The sequence below is a fragment of the Bufo gargarizans genome, chromosome 1 (assembly GCF_014858855.1).
Source record: "Bufo gargarizans isolate SCDJY-AF-19 chromosome 1, ASM1485885v1, whole genome shotgun sequence".
NCBI lineage: Eukaryota > Metazoa > Chordata > Amphibia > Anura > Bufonidae > Bufo > Bufo gargarizans.
This window is the reverse complement of record NC_058080.1, coordinates 279,464,932-279,482,666: the sequence shown is the minus strand read 5'-3', so window position 1 is coordinate 279,482,666 and position 17,735 is coordinate 279,464,932. Positions and strand designations below refer to the sequence as shown.

Below are 17,735 nucleotides of genomic sequence, written 5' to 3'. Positions count from 1 at the left end.
TGAGGGAAAGATGGATGGTGCTAAATACAGGGATATTCCTCAGCAGAACCTGCCTCACTCTGTGCGTGATCTGAGGCGAGGACGGAGGCTCACCTTCCAGCAGGACAATGACCCCAAACACACGGCTACAGCAACACTTGACTGGTTTAGGGGGAAACATGTAAATGTGTTGCAACGGCCGAGTCACAGCCCAGATCTCCATCCAATAGAAGATCTGTGGTCAGACGTAAAGATCGCTGTTCACAAGCGCAAACATCCGACCTGAAGGAGCCGGAGCAGTTCTGCAAGGAGGAACGGGCAACAACCCCAGCGGTAAGATGTGGCCACTGCTCATAGAGACTTATCCAGAGCGACTTGGAGCTGTGATTGCTGCAAAAGGGGCCTCTACAAAGTACTGACTTTAGGGGGTGAATAGTTCTGCACATTGACCTTTTCTGTTATTTTGTCCTATATGTTGTTTGCTTCACAATAAAAATAAAACAAACATCTTCAGAGTTGTCGGCATGTTCTGTAATTACATGATTCAAATCCTTAAACAATCCATGTTAGTTCCAGGTTGTGAGGCACCAAAACACGAAGAAAGTCAAAGGGGGGGGGGGGGGAGAATACTTTTGCAAGGCACTGTATCTCCTTAAGGAGGGAGAGAGAAGGTTAAAGTGACATCCCTGACATGTGCCCAGTAGGGAAGAGGACCCATTATGGCCTCAGACATGATAGACCTCAGGGATGCTCTATGATAAGCTACTGGAGACTAAGGGCCACATAGTGCTGGTACAAGGGCCCCACCCTCAGTGTACGCGCTGTGAGGTGGGGGAGTGATCTAATGAAATCTTCTGCACATCACAGACTGACGGTGACTGCAGCCTCAGGTCGGTGCACAGATTTCCCAGCAGCAGGGAGTGAAGGGGTTAAGAGAAGTTACAGTAACTCTGTCTCTGTCCAGGGCTCGGCTTCCTCTAAGTCGTTAAACCGGAAGCCGAAACTTCAACAAGAAAACGACTTGAAGCAACAGAGCAAAGCCCCTGAATCCAGGAGAGCAGAGGACACCGAATCCAGGGGAGAAGAGGGAACTGCACCCAGGGGAGAAGAGGACACTGAATCAAGGGGAGCAGAGGACACTGAATCCAGGGGAGCAGAGGACACCGAATCCAGGGGAGCAGAGGACACCGAATCCAGGGGAGCAGAGGACACCGAATCCAGGGGAGCAGAGGACACCGAATCCAGGGGAGCAGAGGACACCGAATCCAGGGGAGCAGAGGACACCGAATCCAGGGGAGCAGAGGACACCTAATCCAGGGGAGCAGAGGACACCTAATCCAGGGGAGCAGAGGACACTGAATCAAGGGGAGCAGAGGACACCGAATCCAGGGGAGCAGAGGACACCGAATCCAGGGGAGCAGAGGACACCGAATCCAGGGGAGCAGAGGACACTGAATCAAGGGGAGCAGAGGACACTGAATCAAGGGGAGCAGAGGACACTGAATCAAGGGGAGCAGAGAACACCGAATCCAGGGGAGCAGAGGACACCTAATCCAGGGGAGCAGAGGGAACTGCACCCAGGGGAGAAGAGGACACTGAATCAAGGGGAGCAGAGGACACCGAATCCAGGGGAGCAGAGGGAACCGCAACCACATCTTAACTGTAAGGGGGCGACACGGGTGGGTGTAAGAGCAAATAACTGCACAGGGCAGGGCACGCTCACATCTCCTCCCTCATTACAAATAAGATACATAGAACACACACAGGATAACATATACCGCACACAGAACACACACCGCACAGCAGAACATATACCGCACACAGAACACACACCGCACACAGCATAACATACACCGCACACAGCATAACACACACCGCACAGCATAACATATACTGCACACAGAACACACACCGCACAGCAGAACATATACCGCACACAGAACACACACCGCACACAGCATAACATACACCGCACACAGCATAACACACACCGCACAGCATAACATATACTGCACACAGAACACACACCGCACAGCAGAACATATACCGCACACAGAACACACACCGCACACAGCATAACATACACCGCACACAGCATAACACACACCGCACAGCATAACATATACCGCACACAGAACACACACCGCACAGCAGAACATATACCGCACACAGCATAACATACACCGCACACAGAACACACACCGCACAGCATAACATATACCGTACACAGAACACACACCGCACACAGCATAACATATACCGCACACAGCATAACATATACCGCACACAGAACACACACCGCACAGCATAACATATACCGCACACAGAACAGCATTATAGTATTATAATAGTTATGTTCTTTAACATAGGAGGCAGTATTATAGTAGTTATATTCTTGTACATAGGAGGCAGTATTATAGTAGTTATATTCTTGTACATAGGAGGCAGTATTATAGTAGTTATATTCTTGTACATAGGAGCAGTATTATAGTAGTTATATTCTTGTACACAGGAGCAGTATTATAGTAGTTATATTCTTGTACATAGGAGCAGTATTATAGTAGTTATATTCTTATACATAGGAGGCAGTATTATAGCAGTTATATTCTTGTACATAGGAGCAGTATTATAGTAGTTATATTCCTGTACATAGGAGCAGTATTATAGTAGTTATATTCTTGTACATAGGAGTAGTATTATAGTAGTTATATTCATGTACATAGGAGCAGTATTATAGTAGTTATATTCCTGTACATAGGAGCAGTATTATAGTGGTTATATTCTTGTACATAGGAGCAGTATTATAGTAGTTATATTCTTGTACATAGGCGCAGTATTATAGCAGTTATATTCCTGTACATAGGAGCAGTATTATAGTAGTTATATTCTTGTACATAGGAGCAGTATTATAGTAGCTATATTCTTGTACATAGGAGCAGTATTATAGTAGTTATATTCCTGTACATAGGAGCAGTATTATAGTAGTTATATTCTTGTACATAGGAGTAGTATTATAGTAGTTATATTCTTGTACATAGGAGTAGTATTATAGTAGTTATATTCTTGTACATAGGAGCAGTATTATAGTAGTTATATTCCTGTACATAGGAGCAGTATTATAGTAGTTATATTCTTGTACATAGGAGGCAGTATTATAGCAGTTATATTCTTGTACATAGGAGCAGTATTATAGTAGTTATATTCCTGTACATAGGAGCAGTATTATAGTAGTTATATTCTTGTACATAGGAGTAGTATTATAGTAGTTATATTCATGTACATAGGAGCAGTATTATAGTAGTTATATCCTTGTACATAGGAGCAGTATTATAGTAGTTATATTCTTGTACATAGGAGGCAGTATTATAGTAGTTATATTCTTGTACATAGGAGCAGTATTATAGTAGTTATATTCTTGTACACAGGAGGCAGTATTATAGTAGTTATATTCTTGTACATAGGAGCAGTATTATAGTAGCTATATTCTTGTACATAGGAGCAGTATTATAGTAGTTATATTCTTGTACATAGGAAGCAGTATTATAGTAGTTATATTCCTGTACATAGGAGCAGTATTATAGTAGTTATATTCCTGTACATAGGAGCAGTATTATAGTAGTTATATTCTTGTACATAGGAGGCAGTATTATAGTAGTTATATTCTTGTACATAGGAGCAGTATTATAGTAGTTATATTCCTGCACATAGGAGCAGTATTATAGTAGTTATATTCTTGTACATAGCAGCAGTATTATAGTAGTTATATTCTTGTACATAGGAGCAGTATTATAGTAGTTATATTCTTGTACATAGGAGCAGTATTATAGCAGTTATATTCCTGTACATAGGAGCAGTATTATAGTAGTTATATTCTTGTACATGGGAGCAGTATTATAGTAGTTATATTCTTGTACATAGGCGCAGTATTATAGCAGTTATATTCCTGTACACAGGAGCAGTATTATAGTAGTTATATTCTTGTACATAGGAGCAGTATTATAGTAGTTATATTCTTGTACATAGGCGCAGTATTATAGCCGTTATATTCCTGTACACAGGAGCAGTATTATAGTAGTTAGACCATCTTAACAGCCTCCGGACTGCCTAACGCAGGATCGCGTTCCGGAGGCGGCAGTCTCAGGCACAGTCACGCATCTATGCGTCATCTCGCGAGACGCGAGATGACGCTCACAGCCGGCCCGCGCATTCGCATCGCGGGCCTGCAAAAGTTTCAGGACAATTTCATCATCAGCCTGCCAGCCAATGATCGTCCGGGCAGGCTGATTATTTTCAAAAAATCAAATCAGAAGCCATCTAACACATTATATTTATAAATATAATGTGTTAAATGACTTCTCTGCTCCTCTGCTGGTTCTTTTCGTCGCTTGGTTCCAGCAGAGGAGCACAGTTCACAGTGAGTACACCAACACTACACACTTAGCAGCAGATCACCCCCCATCACCCCAATTAACCCCTTGATCACCCCTTGATCGCCCCTGTCAATCACCTAGTGAAAGGGAAAAAAGTGATCAGTGTAAACTGTCATTTTTTTTTCCCACTGGTATTGACCGTTAGGTTTTAGGATAGTTTAGGCCCCTTGCTTAGGTAGTTAGCGATCGGTTAGCGCCCAGCCCACCAGTCACTGATTCGCTGATTAGCGTATCGCTAATCAGCATTGGTACTTTTATAGTATCTGGAAGTGATCAGAACTGATCACAGTCAGATCTATAATTGTATTAGTGTCACTTTAGTTCGCCCTCCACCCAAAACGCAGTGTTTGCCCGATCAGGCCTGATCGGTCGCCCACACGTGCGTTCACCCACGCCCGCCCCACCGCAGTGACAAAAAAATTATTATTTTTTGATCACTGCACAATCACTTTACAAGCGCTGCGGCGATAAAAAAAATCAGTTTTGATATTTTTATCAACCGCAGCGGCCTCCGGTACTTCGCTAGCCTCCCATTTGTAAGACAGGCTTGCTTTTTTTTCTTGGGTAGTCTCAGGGAATACCCCTAAATTTCGTAGTCCAAATGGAAAATAAGGGGTATTCTTCTGAAGAGGCCTACAGGCTTCTGACCCAGTCGGATGAGGAATGGGAACCCTGTGGAAACCCGTCCAAGTTTCCGAATTAAAAAAAATTCTGGGCCTTCTTCTCAACATGGGTCTAACCAAAAAGCATGAATTGCGGTCATATTGGTCCACAAACCCAATTCATCACATGCCCATGTTCTCTGCTATGTCCAGGACACGATTTGAAACCATCCTGCGTTTCCTGCACTTTAGCGATAACACCACCTCCCGTCCCAGAGGCCACCCAGCTTTTGACCGGCTCCACAAAATTCGGCCCCTCATAGACCACTTCAACCAGAAATTTGCAGATTTGTATAGCCCTGAGCAAAACATCTGCGTACACGAGTCCCTTATATATTTTACCGGCGCCTTGGCTTCAAACAATACATCCCAAGCAAGCGCGCCCGGTATGGGGTCAAATTGTATAAGCTCTGTGAAAGGGCCACAGGCTATACCCACAAATTTTGTGTCTATGAGGGTAAATATCAGACCCTGGAGCCGGTCGGTTGCCCTGACTACCTGGGGAGCAGTGGGAAGACAGTCTGCGACTTGGTGTCACCCTTATTCGGCAAGGGGTACCATCTTTATGTGGACAATTTTTACACAAGAGTGCCCCTCTTCAGGCATTTGTTCCTAGAACAGATTGGCTGCTGTGGCACCGCGCGACCTAGTCGCTGGGGCTTCCCCCAACGGCTCGTTACCACCCGTCTTGCAAGGGGGCAGAGGGCTGCCTTGTGTAATGAAGAACTGCTCGCGGTGAAATGGAGAGACAAGCGTGACGTTTACATGCTCTCCTCCATTCACGCAGATACGACAATACAAATAGAACGAGCAACCAGTGTCATTGAAAAGCCCCTCTCGGTCCACGACTATAATTCGCTCATGGGAGGGGTGGACTTCAATGACCAGATGTTGGCTCCTTATTTTGTGTCCCGCCGCACCAGACGCTGGTATAAGAAGGTGTCTGTATATTTGATTCAATTGGCTGTATATAATAGTTGTGTTCTCTACAGTAAGGCTGGGAGAACAGGATCCTTCCTTAAATTTCAGGAAGAGATCATCGAGAACCTCCTGTATCCAGGAGGTTCCGTGGCCCCATCCACCGTGAGCCGTCTACACGAGCGACGTTTCCCCAATGTCGTTCCTGGTACCTCAACCCAACCGTCACACCAAAAAAGATGTTGTGTCTGTAGCAGGAGTGGAATAAGGAGTGACACCCCCTATTTCTGTCCTGACCACCCTGCCCTATGCTTAGGGGAGTGTTTCCGGAAGTACCACACACAGGTACACTTAGTATAGGGATTGCGTGACACAGGACAGGTACACAGGGGTCTTAGGGCCCTTTCACTCACAGCTGCTGCAAACCTCTCCTTTCACCTGGGACAAAGTGCATAATGTACTTCGCCACATCTCTGGGCGATTTGCGCTTTGCACATTGTCCCATGGGGAAGGAGAGGTTTGTCCTATAAAAAAGGTAAAAAAATAAAATAAAAATCACCGGTAAGCAAAAAAGTTAATGTTCTGTTCAAAAAGTTCTATAAAGTTTATAAAAGTTAATGTTCCGTTCAAATGTTATTATAATGTAAATAAATTTAATTGCGTTGCGGCCTGTTTTTTTTACCTTCCAGGTGGACCAACCGATCGACTAGCTGCAGCACTGATGTGCATTCTGACAGAAGCATTGCGCTGCTGTCAGATTACACACAAGTCGGTGTATGCGGCTCTGCAAGACGAGATTTCTCCTCTGTAGTAAAAGATACGTTTGCCGAGGCATATGAGCTGAGGGGGCGGCGGTGTTCATATGCTTTGGCAAACACTTTGTATATAAAAAAAAATAAAATAAATCCCGGCAATGATTTATTCATCCACATCGATTGATGTGAATGGAGAAATCTGGTTTGCCAGGGCATACGAGCTAAGTGGGTATGGATGTTGGGCGGAGCTCCTATTTCCTGGCAGACGCCTTTCCCCTCCTTTTTTTTTTTGGGCAGAGAGATTTTTTCATCCACATTGATCGATGCGAATGAAGAAATCTGTGCCGGAAAAAAGTGTCACACATGTGGTATCACCGTACTCAGGAGAAGTTGGGCAATGTGTTTTGGGGTGTCTTTTTACATATACCCATGCTGGATGAGAGAAATATCTCTCTAAAAGACAACTTTTCCCATTTTTTTATACAAAGTTGGCATTTGACCGAGATATTTATCTCACCCAGCATGGGTATATGTAAAAAGACACCCCAAAACACATTGCCCAACTTCTCCTGAGTACGGCAATACCACATGTGTGACACTTTTTTGCAGCCTAGGTGGGCAAAGGGGCACAAATTCCAGAGAGCACCTTTAGGATATCACAGGGCATTTTGGACACATTTTGATTTCAAACTACTTCTCACGCATTAGGGCCCCTAAAATGCCAGGGCAGTATAACTACCCCACAAGTGAGCCCATTTTGGACAGAAGACACCCCAAGGTATTTTGTGATGGGCATAGTGAGTTCATGGAAGTTTTTATTTTTTGTCACAAGTTAGTGGAATATGAGACTTTGTAAGAAAAAAAATAATAATCATTTTCCGCTAACTTGTGACAAAAAATAAAAAGTTCTATGAACTCACTATGCCCATCAGCGAATACCTTAGGGTGTCTACTTTCCGAAATGGGGTCATTTGTGGGTTTTTTCTACTGTCTGGACATTGTAGAACCTCAGGAAACATGATAGGTGCTCAGAAAGTCAGAGCTGCTTTAAAATGCGGAAATTCACATTTTTGCACCATAGTTTGTAAATGCTATAACTTTTGCGCAAACCAATAAATATACACTTATTGGATTTTTTTATTAAAGACATGTAGAACAATAAATTTAGAGAAAAATTTATATAGAAATGTAGTTTTTTTTTAAAAAATTTACAACTGAAAGTAAAAAAAAGTCATTTAGGTAAATTTCGATTAATAACAAAAAAAGTAAAAATGTCAGCAGCAATGAAATACCACCAAATGAAAGCTCTATTAGTGAGAAGAAAAAGAGGTAAAATTCATTTGGGTGGTAAGTTGCATGACCGAGCAATAAACGGTGAAAGTAGTGTAGTGCCGAAGTGTAAAAAGTGCTCTGGTCATTAAGGGTGTTTAAGCTAGGGGAGCTGACGTGGTTAAATATTGGATGTATTTTTAGTAAAGGGATTGTCTCGCTTCACCAAGTTGCATTTATTATGTAGAGAAAGTTAATACAAGGCACTTACTAATGTATTGTGATTCTCCATATTGCTTCCTTTGCTGGTAGGATTAATTTTTTCATCACATTATACACTTGTTTCCATGGTTATAGCCATCCTGTAATCCATCGGCGGTGGCCGTGCTTGCAAACTATAGGAAAAATCGCCTGCCTCTTGGGTGGCTGGGACTGTTGAAGTTCACATAGGCTGGTGCTTTTTTCTATAGTGTGCAAGCATGACCACCGCTCCTGAATTGCAGGGTGGTCGTAACCATGGAAACGAGCCATGTATAATATGATGAAAAAATGAATCCTGCCAGCAAAGGAGGCAATATGGAGAATCACTATACATTAGTAAAAGCCTTGTATTAACTTCCTCTACATAATAAATGTTTTTTGCTGAAGTGACCCGAACTCTTTAATGACGTAATGTTTGTAGAACAAGTGTCTTCTGCAGCAATGTAATAAAAGTCTGTCTTTTGATTTTAGAGTTTTACTTGTAAGCTGTTTTCTGCTTTAGTTATTTTATTGTTCTTTTAATTGTTCATGTTCCCCTTGTTTCCACAGATAATTTCCTATGATGTCCCATTCACTAAACCTCCTGTTTCTCTCTTCGGTGTCTGTGTTTCTGGATTTTGCCGGGATCTGTCCAGGTGAGTTTGTGTGAAGCATCCGGTGAGACTTATCTCTGTGTCAGCAGGTTCAGCTTCTTATGGCAGGTGAACACAGTGAATGCGGTAATATCACTTCCATCCACAGCTTAGTTCTCACCTTGTCTTCTAGATCAGCATTTAGAAGATGGAGTCCAGATTTCTAGTCTAATAAGTTGGAAGAAAAGCAAGAAAATGTCAGGAGGACAAACGAGCTCGGACAAGTACGACTTCCTGCCATCGGTACAGTACATTATAGGAGATAGCATAACCTGGGGGGAAAGCCGTATGGTGCACAGGGCAAACAAAAAAGAAGTGAGAATTTGCTTCAATGATCGTAAATCCAATATTAAAAGATACCGTGAGGCGCAAAGAAAAAAGGCTGAACAGAAGAAAAGTGAAAGTAAACAAAATGAAGTTACATTGTTCTTAAAGCATCAATGTAATGAACTTGTAGATTTACAAGAAGATAGACGAAAGTTATTGTAACATGAAACAAAATCGATCACTAAAATGGAAACACTTTTTCCAAAGGGGTTAAAGACCACCAAGTAGATTGCCAATAATCCCCTTACTGCCCTAGACCACAGTGTGTACTAACATTTCCCCCGTCACTGCTCTAGACATGAGGAATATTCCTATTATTTATTGCCCTCGATCACCAGTGATGTTGACAATGACACCCTTACTGCCACAGACCAGCTGGTACACACAATGTAACCCTTCATTACCTAGACCACTAGGGATACCGTTATTAATCCTTTCACTACCTAGACCACCAGGAATGTAGACAATAGAACTGAAGGTTAGATAAACTTTTGCACCATGGCCCATTAGACTTTATCTACACCTGTTTATTCAACCACGCTTTGGCCTCCACCCTCTAAGGCTTTCCTCTCTTGCAAATATGTCCTTGATTTTTTTTTCATGATACCTTTCAGCTTCTTGTTATTTCTTGTAGATGAAATGCAAGCATCAGTTACTGGATTTTAATCGCAATTCATTTGACGACCAGTACATTGGATGCTCGGATCAATATGAGACAGATCTCATGCCAAAAATTTTAACTCGGGAGAAATCCTTCAACTTGGCCTTTGGTTTGGCATGGGACCGGGCAGCAGTACAGTGGAACAAAATGAAGAGAACAGTGCATCTTCCTGGCGAGTTTAGGGATGAGTTTGGGATAGCGATCATCGTCTACACCACAGACTGGCCAGAGAGCAGTCCAATCTATAAAGAACTCAATGGGAATGTGACCATGGCTGGAAAGTCCAGAGGACACTACATGGAGAACTTCCACTATAAGGCTTTACACTTCTACTTGACTCGAGCCTTGCAAGTGCTAAGGAAGAACTCAAAAAGACAAACAAGAACTTATAAAGTTTACAGGGGCACAGACAAGTCTCTGCAGGTATCAGAGGAGGTGGATCTGAGGTTTGGGAGATTCACCTCTTCCTCTCGGAATATAGAAGTAGCTAAAGAATATTCTGAGGGGTTGTTCTTCGAGATGACAACCTGCTTTGGAGTTGACATCCACAGAATCTCCTTCTTCCCAAAAGAGCAGGAAGTCTTGATACCGGTGGCTGAGAAGTTTCGATTTGTGGAAAAACAAGGGAACACTTATGTTTTAGACAGCACATGTGAAGTGTGCAGTCACTTCAACTGTACGTATTTAGGAGGTAAGTGTCCATCTATAGAGGTGATACTCTAAGTGTCCAACTAGAGAGGAGATCAGCATCCATCTATATAGATGATAAGTGCTCATTTAGAGAGAGTGTCAGTCTTCTGTAGGCGGATCAGTCTCTAATTAGAGAGGGGCACATGTCCATCTGGAGAGAAGGTTAGTGTCCTCCTAGAGAGGAGGTTAGTGTACACAAACATTTCACAAATTTTAGAACATGTGGCCATGATGGTCATTTTCTGCAGCAGAAACAAGACGAGGCAGCATCTCGCAATGTGACCTCGTATTTAGAAGTTTTTTGAGAAATCCTGATAATTAATGAAGAGTTTTTGTATTTCAGACGAGAAACAGGATTTCCCTGTGTGCAGCTCGGGTAAGAATCTCATCATTATCTGCCTAATTACACATGAAATGTGCACCAGGGGGTCAGACTCCAGGAAACAGGCAGAAGTCAGTACACAGACAAATGCATTATAGCTCTCTTACAGGGCCTAGTAGGCAAATGAAACCAAAAGGAATCTATTGCTTAGGCCAAGTGGGGAAGAAAACGTTCAGCGTATATAGTAGAGCTGAGGAGCTCATTAGTCAAACAGCTGAACACAGAGCAAAATGGGGAATTAACCCTTGCAGTGCTGCAAGGGGAGATTCAATGAATAGAAACTAAAACATATAAAAACAGACCCAGCAGCTAGGCTGCAGAATGGGACACAGGAGTCCGGCTGCTGGCCCCAGGCAAAGGCTAGGTGAGTGATGTGGTGCCCATGCTCGCTGTGAATAACAGCGGGCAGCAAGCACAGAGCTTTCACAGTATGTATATACTGAGTATATATATATACTTTATATATAGTAAACTAGTGACCCAGGGGTAATGTGTGCACTGTATAGCAATCTTATATAGGCACCATAGAACAATATTATTTGAAAATTTGTTGGCACTATTATATAGTCGTGTTATCGAGCCCTATACGGGCACTGAAGAAATCTATTTCATGAGCACTGTATACAGTAGATCTACTATATGAACACTGTATAAATATATTAAGTTAGCACTGTATAGATCTACTACATGATCATTGTATAAAGGTGTTTATAAAGATGTTAGATGAGCACTGTATATAGCCGATCTACTATATGGGCACTGCATGAATCTTTTACATTAGCAATATATATTTGTTCTTAGCAAACAGTCCAAATATTACCCAATTTTGAGGAGCAACAGCAATAGAGTATGAAATCTGAGAAGCAAGGCAGAAAATGTGCAGCTGTGTATGGGTAGTAGTAACGGCAGTATTAGCCATGGCATTAACAGTACAGTTAGGAACCTGATAGACAGGAAATAGGTGGCTGTGTAGGGGCAGTAGCAGTACAGTATGGTACATGATGGGCAGAAGATGTACGGCTGTGTAGGGGTAGTAGTATCAATAATAGTACTGGCAGCAGTAGCAATGCAGTATTTAACCTAATGAACAAAGCAGAAGACGTGCAGTTGTGTAGGGTTAGTAGTAGTGGCAGTAGTAGCCATAGCAGCAGCAGTACAGTATAAAACCTGACAAGCAAGGAAGAAAATATGTGGCATTGTAAGCGTAGTAGTAGTAGCTGTGGCTATAACAGTATGGGGCATGATGAACAGGAGATGTGAGGCTATCTAGGGGCAGTAGTAGTGGCTGTGGCTGTAACAGTATGGGGCATGATGAACAGGATATGTGAGGCTATCTAGGGGCAATAGTAGTGGCAGTGGCTGTAACAGTGTGAGGATGTGAGGCTATCTAGAGGTAGTAGTAGTAGTGGCAGTAGAGGCTGTGGCTGTAACAGTATGGGGCCGGATGACCAGGAGATGTGAGGCTATCTAGGGGCAGTAGTAGTGGCAGTAGTCGCTGTGGCTGTAACAGTATGGGCCTGATGAACAGGAGATGTGAGGCTATCTAGGGGCAGTAGTAGTGGCAGTAGTGGCTGTAACAGTATGGGGCCTGATGAACAGGAGATGTGAGGCTATCTAGGGGCAGTAGTAGTGGCTGTAGTGGCTGTGGCTGTAACAGTATGGGGCCTGATGAACAGGAGATGTGAGGCTATCTAGGGGTAGTAGTAGTGGCAGTAGTGGCTGTGGCTGTAACAGTATGGGGCCTGATGAACAGGAGATGTGAGGCTATCTAGGGGCAGTAGTAGTGGCAGTAATGGCAGTGGCTGTAACAGTAGGGGCCTGATGAACAGGAGATGTGAGGCTATCTAGGGGTAGTAGTAGTGGCAGTAGTGGCTGTGGCTGTAACAGTATGGGGCCTGGTGAACAGGAGATGTGAGGCTATCTAGGGGTAGTAGTATTGGCTGTAGTGGCAGTGGCTGTAACAGTATGGGGCCTGATGAACAGGACATGTGAGGCTATCTAGGGGTAGTAGTATTGGCTGTAGTGGCAGTGGCTGTAACAGTATGGGGCCTGATGAACAGGACATGTGAGGCTATCTAGGGGTAGTAGTATTGGCTGTAGTGGCAGTGGCTGTAACAGTATGGAGCCTGATGAACAGGAGATGTGAGGCTATCTAGGGGTAGTAATAGTGGCAGTAGTGGCTGTGGCTTTAATAGTATGGGGCCTGATGAACAGGAGATGTGAGGCTATCTAGGGGTAGTAGTAGTGGCAGTAGTAGCTGTGGCTGTAACAGTATGGGGCCTGATGAACAGGACATGTGAGGCTATCTAGGGGCAGTAATGGCAGTGGCTGTAACAGTATGGGGCCTGATAAACAGGACATGTGAGGCTATCTAGGGGAAGTAGTAGTGGCAGTAGTGGCTGTGGCTGTAACAGTATGGGGCCTGATGAACAGGATATGTGAGGCTATCTAGGGGTAGTAGTAGTGGCTGTGGCTGTAACAGTATGGGGCCTGATGAACAGGAGATGTGAGGCTATCTAGGGGCAGTAGTAGTGGCAGTAGTAGCTGTGGCTGTAACAGTATGGGGCCTGATGAACAGGACATGTGAGGCTATCTAGGGGAAGTAGTAGTGGCAGTAGTGGCTGTGGCTGTAACAGTATGGGGCCTGATGAACAGGACATGTGAGGCTATCTAGGGGTAGTAGTAGTGGCAGTTGTGGCTGTAACAGTATGGGGCCTGATGAAAAGGAGATGTGAGACTATCTAGGGGTAGTAGTAGTGGCTGTGGCTGTAACAGTATGGGGCCTGATGAACAGGAGATGTGAGGCTATCTAGGGGCAGAAGTAGTGGCAGTAGTAGCTGTGGCTGTAACAGTATGGGGCCTGATGAACAGGACATGTGAGGCTATCTAGGGGTAGTAGTAGTGGCTGTGGCTGTAACAGTATGGGGCCTGATGAACAGGAGATGTGAGGCTATCTAGGGGCAGTAGTAGTGGCAGTAATGGCAGTGGCTGTAACAGTATGGGGCCTGATGAACAGGAGATGTGAGGCTATCTAGGGGTAGTAGTAGTGGCAGTAGTAGCTGTGGCTGTAACAGTATGGGGCCTGATGAACAGGAGATGTGAGGCTATCTAGGGGTGGTAGTAGTAGTGGCAGTAACAGTGTGGGGCTTGATAAACAGAACATGTGAGGCTCTCTAGGGGCAGTAGTAGTGGCAGTAGTAGCTGTGGCTGTAACAGTATTGGGCCTGATGACCAGGAGATGTGAGGCTATCTAGGGGCAGTAGTAGTGGCTGTGGCTGTAACAGTATGGGGCCTGATGAACAGGAGATGTGAGGCTATCTAGGGGCAGTAGTAGTGGCTGTGGCTGTAACAGTATGGGGCCTGATGAACAGGAGATGTGAGGCTATCTAGGGGTAGTAGTAGTGGCAGTAGTAGCTGTGGCTGTAACAGTATGGGGCCTGATGAACAGGAGATGTGAGGCTATCTAGGGGCAGTAGTAGTGGCAGTAGTGGCTGTGGCTGTAACAGTATGGGGCCTGATGAACAAGAGATGTGAGGCTATCTAGGGGCAGTAGTAGTGGCAGTAGTAGCTGTGGCTGTAACAGTATGGGGCCTGATGAACAGGAGATGTGAGGCTATCTAGGGGCAGTAGTAGTGGCAGTAGTGGCTGTGGCTGTAACAGTATGGGGCCTGATGAACAGGAGATGTGAGGCTATCTAGGGGTAGTAGTAGTGGCAGTAGTAGCTGTGGCTGTAACAGTATGGGGCCTGATGAACAGGAGATGTGAGGCTATCTAGGGGTAGTAGTAGTGGCAGTAGTGGCTGTGGCTGTAACAGTATGGGGCCTGATGAACAGGAGATGTGAGGCTATCTAGGGGTAGTAGTAGTGGCAGTAGTAGCTGTGGCTGTAACAGTATGGGGCCTGATGAACAGGAGATGTGAGGCTATCTAGGGGTAGTAGTAGTGGCAGTAGTGGCAGTGGCTGTAACAGTATGGGGCCTGATGAACAGGAGATGTGAGGCTATCTAGGGGCAGTAGTAGTGGCAGTAAGGGCTGTGGCTGTAACAGTATGGGGCCCGATGAACAGGAGATGTGAGGCTATCTAGGGGCAGTAGTAGTGGCAGTAGTAGTTGTGGCTGTAACAGTATGGAGCCTGATGAACAGGAGATGTGAGGCTATCTAGGGGCAGTAGTAGTGGCAGTAGTGGCTGTGGCTGTAACAGTATGGGGCCCGATGAACAGGAGATGTGAGGCTATCTAGGGGTAGCAGTAGTGGCAGTAGTGGCTGTGGCTGTAACAGTATGGGGCCCGATGAACAGGAGATGTGAGGCTATCTAGGGGTAGTAGTAGTGGCAGTAGTGGCTGTGGCTGTAACAATATGGGGCCTGATGAACAGGAGATGTGAGGCTATCTAGGAGCAGTAGTAGTGGCAGCAGGAGCAGTAGTGTAGTGGCAGCAATACAGTATGCAAAATCATGGACAGACAGACGGCAGTAATTGCATCATTGGACGGGCGATGAATAGTCACTGTCAGCAAGGGCAGATCTATTCATGGGTGTCAGCTGGAAAGGTGTAAAAATCCTGACAGATGTACATGCCTGATTCATTGTCAGGTGATGTTTTCTACACTTGTGAAGGAGGGTTGTGTCTGTTTCGGTGCGTCAATGTCGCGTTCCACTGCTGAATACTTTTTCTGACAGTACACTGATAGCGGACTGGGCCAGTTCCTGCCATTAGTCCTATCTATTAGCTATTATCTTCCCTCAGACTGTCCCTGTCTGGACCCGCAGTACTGTGTGTCTGAGGATCAGCTTAACGCTCTCTCTGTCAGACGTTCTGTCACATCAACGTACAAGCTCACAATACATATGGCTTCTCTGGTTGGGTAGTGCCTATGACACGTCAATATCGTCCCTCCTGATTGGCCTAGGCTGACTGCATGGCATTATGGGCAAGTCTACCGGCCGGGTGCCCATCTTAGGTCCAGGTAATGTGATCCTCCTTCTTCTGTGGTCTTCTGATCTGTAAAATGGTGGATACTATTTTGAGCTTTTCTTCTGAAACAAATCAAAAGTTTAGGATTCACTGTGTCTTTGAAGATTTGGGAAATTTGAGACCCATTCAATTAGTTTAGCATCAATTCATAGATGGCCATCCGTGATATTAGAAGTTATCAGTATCTTGGTCAGCTGCAGTATATGTGTAGAGTGGTCGATATGTGAAGGTGAGGTCTGTATATCGTGACCAACGGGGGATTTGGTGGTCAGTAATGTCTATAACGTATATCTTGGTCCACTACCTACAGAACTCACTTGTAAGTCGTTTCTTTTCCAGTTCCCTGAAGAAAGCTCTCAGGAGGAATCTTCTTATACAATATGTGACCTGAGATGCCAAGAAGACTCGTAGTGGTGAGGAGAAATGGAAATTATGAAACGGGGAAGACCCAGCGAGCAAGTCTGGATCACCAAAGACACAAAGACCCTAGAAGTAGTTGATTTGTAACAGGGGGCACGTGTTTGAGGCTGGACGGGCCCCCTGACACTGCAATGACTCAGGCCCCTATTGTGTGCAGCATATGAGGGACCTATCACTGGTCACACTGACTGGAGCACGGTGCACTGCTGGGGTAGATGTATGTGTGCCAGTTTTATGCCTCTGCATTCCAGAAAGCAGTAACAGCTCTGACCTCATCGAATGGATGCTCAAAAATATCATAAAGTAGTAATCATGGGGGTCAGGGAGGGATCTACAATGCCTGTCATTCTTCGAATTGAAGTCTAGCCTCCCCTGATAACAGAAAGCAATAGTTTGCATTTCCCTGCATTACCAGTGGAAGGAAGAAGGCAGCGGCCAAGTCAGAAAGCAGATGAAGACTGACACCTAGTGGGAACGCAGGGTAACTGCATCGTGTAATAAAGAGCTTCAACAATAAAATGATTATACATTTTTCATGATGTCATTGCTGTGCTAATAATGTTAAGCAATGAATTGGAAGATGTAATAAACCCCTACACAATGACAACTCCCACTCCAATCTGTAGGAATCTGTGTGTTGCTCCATTATGGCACATCTAAGAACAGTGACTCCGGGTTAGCTGCACTGTACAGTCGTGGCCAAAAGTTTTGAGAATGACACAAATATTAGTTTTCACAAAGTTTGCTGCTAAACTGCTTTTAGATCTTTGTTTCAGTTGTTTCTGTGATGTAGTGAAATATAATTACACGCACTTCATACGTTTTAAAGGCGTTTATCGACAATTACATGACATTTATGCAAAGAGTCAGTATTTGCAGTGTCGGCCCTTCTTTTTCAGGACCTCTGCAATCCGACTGCGCATGCTCTCAATCAGCTTCTGGGCCAATTCCTAACTGATACAACCCATTCTTTCATAATCACTTCTTGAAGTTTGTCAGAATTAGTGGGTTTTTGTTTGTCCACCCGCCTCTTGAGGATTGACCACAAGTTCTCAATGGGATTAAGATCTGGGGAGTTTCCAGGCCATGGACCCAAAATGTCAACCTTTTGGTCCCCGAGCCACTTAGTGATCACTTTTGCCTTATGGCACGGTGCTCCATCGTGCTGGAAAATGCATTGTTCTTCACCAAACTGTTGTTGGATGGTTGGAAGAAGTTGCTGTTGGGGGGTGTTTTGGTGCCATTCTTTATTCATGGCTGTGTTTTTGGGCAAAATTGTGAGTGAGCCCACTCCCTTGGATGAGAAGCAACCCCACACATGAATGGACTCAGGATGCTTTACTGTTGGCATGACACAGGACTGATGGTAGCGCTCACC

General features: G+C 44.5%; 1 protein-coding gene across 5 annotated transcripts; it reads left to right on the top strand.

The window, feature by feature from the left end:
* Positions 1-864: 864 nt before the first annotated feature.
* LOC122945168 (ecto-ADP-ribosyltransferase 5-like) lies at positions 865-16,970 on the top strand. Of its 5 annotated transcripts, none has more exons than XR_006391097.1 (7): positions 865-1,641; positions 8,824-8,909; positions 9,040-9,149; positions 9,868-10,585; positions 10,928-10,960; positions 15,710-15,929; positions 16,277-16,970. XR_006391097.1 is itself a non-coding variant. In XM_044304107.1 (6 exons), the coding sequence occupies exons 2-6, from the start codon at positions 8,834-8,836 to the stop codon at positions 16,282-16,284; spliced, it is 945 nt and encodes a 314-aa protein (XP_044160042.1). In that variant the 5' UTR covers positions 866-1,641; positions 8,824-8,833; the 3' UTR covers positions 16,285-16,970. The 5 variants fall into 5 exon arrangements, 2 of the variants coding, with proteins under 2 accessions (XP_044160052.1, XP_044160042.1); XR_006391098.1 differs by having other exon boundaries at positions 865-1,658; XM_044304107.1 differs by lacking the exon at positions 15,710-15,929 and having other exon boundaries at positions 866-1,641.
* The last annotated feature ends 765 nt before the right edge of the window (positions 16,971-17,735 follow it).

What these genes read in the sequence shown, in the direction of transcription:
- LOC122945168 (XM_044304107.1), top strand. Translation starts at nt 8,834, where the DNA reads ATGATGTCCCATTCACTAAACCTCCTGTTTCTCTCTTCGGTGTCTGTG. An exon ending in TTTTGCCGGGATCTGTCCAG is followed by an intron (nt 8,910 to 9,039) that starts GTGAGTTTGTGT and finishes CTTGTCTTCTAG; the next exon opens with ATCAGCATTTAGAAGATGGA. An exon ending in CAACTGTACGTATTTAGGAG is followed by an intron (nt 10,586 to 10,927) that starts GTAAGTGTCCAT and finishes TTTGTATTTCAG; the next exon opens with ACGAGAAACAGGATTTCCCT.